Source organism: Solanum tuberosum, unplaced genomic scaffold (assembly GCF_000226075.1).
Source record: "Solanum tuberosum cultivar DM 1-3 516 R44 unplaced genomic scaffold, SolTub_3.0 scf00004, whole genome shotgun sequence".
NCBI classification, from domain to species: Eukaryota; Viridiplantae; Streptophyta; class Magnoliopsida; order Solanales; family Solanaceae; genus Solanum; species Solanum tuberosum.
In genome coordinates, this window is record NW_006238930.1 from 575,479 (window position 1) to 583,575 (window position 8,097).

Below are 8,097 nucleotides of genomic sequence, written 5' to 3' on the forward strand. Positions count from 1 at the left end.
AACTTACCCCCCCCCCCCCCCCCTTATATATATTTTAGAATTTAGATTAGAATCATTTTAGCTCTCCAAAAATAATAATTACGTACTACTTTAGAAATTCAATATTAAATTAATAATTATTTTCGATTATACACATTAAAATTTTAAAAAATATGCACAATATTTAATGAAAAAATAAATTTAGTAAACTATAAGTTATATTTATTATTTTCTTAATACACGCTAAATTAACTAAAACGGCATTTAAAATGAGTATGATTTTCATAATAGAGCTAAAATAACTAAAGCGATAGTAAAAATGAGACTGAAAGAGTAAATTATTTAGGCAAAATACAATGACAAGTCTTTTACCCTTGTTAGTAAATATTTTTTTTTAGATAATTGAATTACTATATGTTTCTATTAAAAACATGATAAAGTGTTCCTATTAAACATATTTAACTCAAATTTTAAAATCTTTTTAATGTTATTAAAAGCTCATCAAGATAAATTAACCATTTAAAACATATCTTCTCTCTTAATTATATAGCATTAATAAGTCCTGGTTTGGTTGATGAACTTTTTTTATACTTTAAAGTTGAATTTTATGTTAGATAACACGATAATAAATTATTTCTCTAATATACAGGATTTTAAATTCACTAAGATTTCTTAACTCTTTTTTTAATTGAACCGGATGGGAAATTCTAATATATTTTTATGAGTAATATGGAATAAAAAAAGATTGGACTAGTAATAGTAACTAATAAAAAAAAAAACTGGGTGGGAAATTCTATATTTAACTATTTTTGTGCCCTCTTTTCCATTCTGCCCACTCCCTCACTTGTGCAGATTTCTTAGAATACTATCGGAAATTAGGGCGCTATTACTTTGCCTTAATTCTTCAAGAGAAGAGCATCAGTGCGTCTCCCTCTTCTACTTTTGGGTTCAGGTATCTTCGACCTTCTGTAATTCCTCTTTGATTTGTTCCTATGTGAATACAGCTTTTTAGTTTTGGGTGAATTCTCAAATTATCATATGAATAGCCGATGAAAATTGCTCCGTAAGTGGATTGAGCACTTCAATAATTCGATAATTTGACCTTATTTTGGAAGATGCTAATTAACTACTCCTTTGTTATTATAATATACTTTGCTTCTAGCTAGAAGCTAGAACAGAATTACATGTTCCAGATACTTGGAGAATACAATGTTCATTGAGGAGTCACACAGAACGTTTATGGATTCAACTTGAATTTATTTTCTAGTTTGAGGCAAAACATCAAGGAAAACTAGAAAAATAAGGAAAGAAATAGAAAAGATAATCGTGTGAAAGTCTTAATTAGCTGATAAACAAACTTGTATAGACAGTTTTAGGCGACAAATTAAAAGAAACTAAAAAATAAATTAAGAAGTAAGAAGAGAATCATTTCTGTGCTGTCTAAATGGAATGTTTTCTTCTTTATTGAGGAGGTTTGTGGGGGAGGGGGGAGGGGGGAGGTGCAGCCTGCCATGAAGCCCATTGTAGGGTTCTGAACACAGACATCAGGCATGAACCTTATCAGGATGACAACAACAACATACCCAGTGAGTCTTACCATGATGATTAGTTCTTTATGATGGCTGGCTAGCTTATATTTTCTTTCAATCCAAATCAGCCTGTGGGTTGGCTAACCTTGGATGATTTGGTTTGGAAGAAAATATAAGTTAGCCAACATTCGTAAAGAACTACTGCTACTAGTAAGAATCCATCAGTAGAACTGCTTCTCTACCAATGGAATGGAGTACCCTTTTGGCATCAGTGCTCTGTAACTTATAGTACCAACTTCCCCTCTAGTACACTAGGAGGAAAAAATTGGCACCTGAGGCCAAATGATGATTAATCAATTATTTTAAACGTCTTTTAGTCATGTGATATAAGTAGTAGTAAAAGAGAATATTAGAGAAAATAGGGCAAGCATTAGTTCGATGGGAGAAAACATTACATCAAAGTTTAAATTGACTAGGTAAGTGTATTTGACTTGTTAAAACTCATGAAAGTTGTATTAATAATATCATTTGTAGAATGGTGTAAAGTGACACAGGAATTGGCACAGTTTAGTGTAATCCTTTTTCATTACATTTGATTGATATGTTAACAGTGATATCTTAGAATGAAGAAAAATATACATGTCTTCTTTCGAAATGGGTCTTTACCAAATTTTGTGCAAATTAATTTTGAAACTTTATTTGGAATTCAACAAGTTAATGGATTAGTATATGTGTGAAATCTGGAAGCGTAGTTTGATTGTATCTACAGCATAGCATAGTCGGGTGTAATGCCTTTAACAAATTGGTGTATCTTTATCCTATCTACTTCCTTATGTGGTTAGCTGATTGCTTTGCTTTTTCCTTCTTTTTGGGGGGGTGGGGCTGTGTTTTACTGAATCCTATAAATTGATCTTAGCTTCCAAAAGAATATGCTGTGTCATCTTTTCTCGTTTGTTTCTCAAGTAAGCTTGTCACTTTTTGTTGTTACTAGGAAATCCAACTCTTCAATACTCTTTTAGCCTGTGCCACTTTTTCTCGTTTCTTTCTTAAATAAGTTTTATTTTGTCGCTAGGAAATCCAATACTTTTATACTCTTTTAGTTTGTGTCATTTTTTCTCGTTTCTTTCTTAAATAAGTTAGTCACTTTCTGTCATTACTGGGAAATCCAACACTTCTATATTATTTACAAGTTTATCTTAACCATAATGTAAGTACATACATGGATGTAGTGAACTTGGCTTGAATTTACCCTTTCTTTTTAGTTCTCTTCATTCATTTTAAAATGACTGTTAATTCTGCATTGAACTTAATGTTGTAAAAGAAGGAACATCCTTTTCTTTCAGTGTGAAGTGTGTGGACTTGGGTTAATGTTTTTGGTCAATTGCAAAAGCATTATTTTCAATTACATAAGATGTTGATCACTTTTGGCGAAGTTAACATAGTTCTAAGGTCGAACCATTTTTGAGTCTTTAGTTAGTCTACTTATAGCAAGTGTTTAACTTACTTTTAGATTTCAACTTCTTGTAAAAGTTAAGTTTTGTGTTTGTTTAACTATTTAGTTGTAATTTCTTAGGAAAGAGTAACAGATCCTTTTAAATATTCAGTTATTCTTTAATAGTATGATTTAGTCATTGCCGTGGTGCTTACTACTTAGCTCCTGTCCTTGAGAAAAACTACATGCTATTTCTGGGATCAATTTTGATTTCTCAGAAACCATGACTTTGGAATCGGAGCATAACTGACAGATGTTAACCCCTACTGTTGAATATACTGGACAGGTTATTTGCAATCGTCATGATTGATAAACAAATTGACAGTAAAGATGTGGAAGCTCTACAGAATGGAGATGAGAGTAGATCTCTTCAAATAAAGTTTCTGTTTTTCGCCCGTGCTAGAGATCTGACTGGCATGACTGAAATGCCATTGGAAGTTTCTTATGGTAGTACTGCCGGTGACTGCTTGGATAAGGTCATTTCTCACTTTCCACGGTTGGAAGAGATTCGTGGGTGCATGCTTCTTGCCCGGAATGAGGAATACACAGCTGAGTCCACCACTGTCAAAGATGGAGATGAATTGGCCATTATACCTCCTATTAGTGGAGGCTAACTCAGTTTCTGAACTCCAATTATCGGGAAATCGAACTCTGTTGTACTTGTATTTATGTGTGTAATCATATTACTAAGCTGCGTTATTTTATTCCCTAATAATACAAGAACAAAATTCTCTCACTGTATATTGTGCTTAAATCATTGAATCTGCAATATATGGAACACTGAGTGTGTAGTAACAATGAACTTAGCTCACTGCCCAGTAATGGCATTCATGAAAGATCCTAAATGTTCTGCCTAATGGAACCTTGATGGATTTGCAAAAATTTTCCTTAGAGGATGACCATCATCATAAAAATTATATCGTCCAAATGAGAAATATATTCTCATCCAAAAAGTAGGAGTTCGCGATTCAATTTGGCTCTACTTTTACTTGCTAGTAGAAGAAACAAATTTGAGTCTTTTTTCTTTATAAATCTAGTCAAATTGGCTTTACTTTTTTTTTATTGGATGTCTGGTATCCATATTGGAGTTTGAATTTGCATCGCTTTAGATCCCATTCGGGTGGACTGCTGAATTTTTCCATTAGGTCTCGAATTCAAAACTTCTAATTAGGAAAGAACAATTGACACCATATCTAATTGACTCTACTTTTACTTGCTAGTAAATGGCATACTTCATTTCGAATATGTAAGTTGTTAATAGTGAGAAATTTAAATTTCCTGTAAAATCAATAATTATTGTGTGAGAAAAAGAAAAAGAAATACCAAGAAAGATGGACTAAATAGTCATAAAAGTCCACCGCCACCGCTTAAATTTTGTATCCCCGCAACCACTGGACCTGTTTCTTTTGGAAGCCAGACAAGATCATATTGCCCCAAATTGAAAGCTTTAGCAAAAGACATTAGAGAAGAACATAATCTTTTTTCTCAATTTACTCATTCATACGTCACAACTACCTCTTCTTATCATTAATTTTTTTCCCCAAAATTGTTTTCCTTTTTTCCTCTGTTCGGTTGCTTCTTCCTCTTTGATGTAAACGTGGCATGGCATGCGTAGAAAGCTGAAATTGGATATGACAAACATCTCAGTTCATTATATTAGAAAATTTGTGCAAGTCTCTGGCATGTCGGTTACGACATGGATGAACTTCCAGGGGCTTTGGGTTCTAGTGGTAGCTTGGCTTTGAGATTAGGACAGGCTATCTTCTCTGTTGCTTCACTTCTTTTCATGTGTTTCGATATTCCTTTCTATAGCTACACTGCTTTCTGGTAATTTTCTCTTTCTCTGTTTCCTTTTCTTTTTTTTCTTGTTTCTGAGATGAATCAGTCAATTCTTGAGTTTTTGCTACTTTTTTTAGTTTTAGGATATTTATGATTGGTACCTTCTATGTTGATGTGTTTGTATGTTCCATATGCATTTTGATAAAAGATTGAATTTTTAGTACTTTATATTGTATAGCCTTCACTTTTTGACCTAGCCGTGCAATTTATGATGATCATTTTTTAACAAGTAGGTATTTTTTAATTCCTTGATGGCCAGAAAAAAACTAGTTTAACAGCTCAACTGCCACTTCGGACTGGAACTTAGTTGAAATTAGAAGGTTGAGTTGAGGTAGAATTGACTGATGATCATATAGTCATTTGGCAGCTTTAACCGAGCATACGTCTGAAAGGAGAACAAGAAGAATTAAAATTGAATTTTAAGTTGAGTCTCTTTTCGGTTGAAACTTGGAAGATTGTTATGTTATGAAAAGTTGATGACCGCAGAGTGAGTTGCGGCGGATTGCTTTTAAATTGAGTAGCTAGAAGAAACTATTAAATAGATATGGAGTAGGTGAATGAGGATTGGAAGGAAAAACACAAGGGAAAACAAAGATATAAAAAAATAGCAAAAAAAAGAAAAGAAAGGAAAGAACAAGGTGAGAATGAGTAAAATAGGTCAATAAGATAATAAGCTTCTACAGGTCATCTGAATGATGTTGTTTGTGATACGGAAGAACAACTAGCTGTAGGAATGTCAACTGTTCTTTCTCCTGGAAATGTTGTTTGTGTGACTTTGTAATACGTGTTGATCCATTTACAGACCAAGAAAGTCCAGCTTTTAATTCGGCGGTGTCAACTAGTATGCATTTGTAGATGAGCTTTTATTGAGAATGAGATATATCCTCCTCTTTCTCCTCCTCGTCATCATCATTTATGTTTCTGTCGTAACATATATTAACTTCATTTATCGCGTGAGGGTGAGACACGAGACTCGTTGATCGAGATAGATCCACCTATTTCTCCTCCTCGTCATCAATCAGTCATGTTTCTGTCGTAACGTATATCAACTCCCTTTGTCGTGTTAGGGTGAGACACGAGACACATTGATTCTCCTCCTCGTCATCATCTTTTATGTTTTTGTCGTAAAGTATATTAGCTCCATTTGTCGCGTTAGGGTGAGACACGAGACACATTGATTTAGATAGATCCACCTCTTTCTCTTCCTCGTCATCATCTTTTATGTTTCTGTCGTAACGTATATCAACTCCATTTGTCGTGTTAGGGTGAGACACGAGACACATTGATTGAGATAGATCCACTTCTTTCTCCTCCTCGTCATCATCATTTATGTTTCTATCGCGACGAATATTAACTTCATTTGTCGTGTTAGGCTGAGACACGAGACACATTGATTTTTGGTGTATTTTTTGCCATTTGCCGCATATATGATCTGTGTATTTGTTGTTTTATTGTTTTGTCTAGGCGTATCTTTCTTCAGTTTTATACATTAATTCGTTAACAAATCCTGGGTGGACGGTTATTTGTAATGTATTTACTGAAACTTTGCCAGAAGAAATAGTACATTCATGGAACGGCTGCCGAATGATTTTGGTTGTGAGTTTCCTTGATAAATAGGTGAGAGAACTGACAGCTATTAAGTGGTGCTTTGCATGACCCATTAAAGTTAGCTTAGGTATACAAAAAGGATCTGTGGATGAAGCTAGTCAGATGTAAATGTTGTGATTGATTTTCAATGTTACAGTGTGGGAAGCAGGGAACAAGTAGTTACACCTACTTGAGATCTTGTGGAGTGTATATACAATTGTGTTGTTTCATTCGTGCAGTTTAGTCATTAATGGGTGTGGATGTTGGTGCTGTGGAAGTGATGGTAGAACATTTCCTAGCACGGCGTAGATAGTTAACTTTTGCTAGCTCTCTTATCTTCCAAAGAACATTTGGAGATGTAGAACTAGTAACAGCTTTTACTTATACTGTATTTGGCGTTTATCTTAAGAGCTGCAAGTCGGAAGTGTTTTTGGGGTCAGCATTTCCTTATTTGTTACCAATTGAAATATCATATTGAACTCATGTGCTTCTTCATTAAAATAATATAGACGTATCATCTTTAAGGCTACAGTTCCATATTACTATTGGTTGATGATGATATCAGATCTTACACTTCTTCGTCTCTTTTGTTTGTACGGTGCTATTCCTGCATTTCTTCTATCTTTTTTGTTCTTTCAGGAGTTGGGGTTTCTTGCACAGTCTCTCGAACCGCTTTAGTCACAGTAGTAATAGGTATAACCAAACAAATTATAACTGATGTAATGAGTCATTTGTCGATGTGGAGTTGGGATTGCACTTTATGATCTCATTCTCTGCCCTTTTACAAGAATCCCAGTATTTGCCAACAGATATGTGTTAAGAGCCAATTTGCTGTTTATGGTTATTCTCTTAAAACAGAATGTGAAGGAAATAGATATGTTATTTAAATGAACTAATTGCGCTGGTACAGAAATATTTAGACGTAAAGAAGTATCAGAACATAATCTTCTAGCTGTGAAGATGATTTACCTACTTCAACTTTTGTTGCTTGCAGCTATTTGGTGACAGTAATGGGTTTGCTTATGGCGTGGAGCTTGACACTAGCAATGGTGGATGCATTCTCAGTTCTTATTAAACTCCCAACTCGTCTGCCTGGAATAATCTCACTTGTTGTATTAGGAGATTGGGTATGTACCTTGTTCAATATACTGAAGAATCTACCTTATATAATCTTCTTCTCTAATCAAATGCCATCTCGTTGTCGCATCTAACAGGTCCTGTCATTTCTAGCACTAGCTGCATCATGTTCAACAGCTAGTGTGGCTGACTTTCTTATTCATTCTAGAAGCTCATTCTGCGAGGGAACTTTATGCACCCGTTACCAACTCTCCGCTACCATGGCTTTCTTGGCTTGGTTTCTGACATTTTCGTCGTCCCTCTTCAATCTTTGGCTTCTTCCCAGCTTAAACGTATAGTACTTATATCTCTCTGGTGCAATGTGATATCCGGAATAACCCGGAGATAATTTATATGGCTTTGTCTTGGGTATAGTCTGTTGGAGTTTATATATAGTTAATTGTAGGTGAAGCATAAAGTTCAGAATAAAAGATGCAATAATATAGAAGGGAAGTAATACCAGTGATCCATTGCTGGACTAAATGTACAAAATCTACTTTCATCCTTGTTGCGTTAGTCAATTATATGGTGAAGGGAGTTTAAATTAAAGTTTCA

The 8,097-nt window shown here is 34.4% G+C and overlaps 2 protein-coding genes across 2 annotated transcripts; both read left to right on the top strand.

Annotated features, from left to right (window-relative positions):
- Positions 1–770: 770 nt before the first annotated feature.
- On the top strand, positions 771–3,795 carry LOC102605332 (molybdopterin synthase sulfur carrier subunit). The gene is made up of 2 exons (XM_006338197.2): positions 771–931; positions 3,287–3,795. Exon 2 carries the CDS (start codon positions 3,303–3,305, stop codon positions 3,612–3,614), a length of 312 nt encoding a protein of 103 aa, XP_006338259.1. The 5' UTR covers positions 771–931; positions 3,287–3,302; the 3' UTR covers positions 3,615–3,795.
- Positions 3,796–4,327: 532 nt separating this feature from the next.
- LOC102605673 (CASP-like protein 5C1) lies at positions 4,328–8,097 on the top strand. Its single transcript, XM_006338198.2, has 3 exons — positions 4,328–4,827; positions 7,421–7,553; positions 7,641–8,097. Exons 1-3 carry the CDS (start codon positions 4,697–4,699, stop codon positions 7,839–7,841), a joined length of 465 nt encoding a protein of 154 aa, XP_006338260.1. The 5' UTR covers positions 4,328–4,696; the 3' UTR covers positions 7,842–8,097.

What these genes read in the sequence shown, in the direction of transcription:
- LOC102605332 (XM_006338197.2), top strand. Translation starts at nt 3,303, where the DNA reads ATGATTGATAAACAAATTGACAGTAAAGATGTGGAAGCTCTACAGAAT.
- LOC102605673 (XM_006338198.2), top strand. Translation starts at nt 4,697, where the DNA reads ATGGATGAACTTCCAGGGGCTTTGGGTTCTAGTGGTAGCTTGGCTTTG. An exon ending in TATAGCTACACTGCTTTCTG is followed by an intron (nt 4,828 to 7,420) that starts GTAATTTTCTCT and finishes TGTTGCTTGCAG; the next exon opens with CTATTTGGTGACAGTAATGG. An exon ending in TTGTTGTATTAGGAGATTGG is followed by an intron (nt 7,554 to 7,640) that starts GTATGTACCTTG and finishes CGCATCTAACAG; the next exon opens with GTCCTGTCATTTCTAGCACT.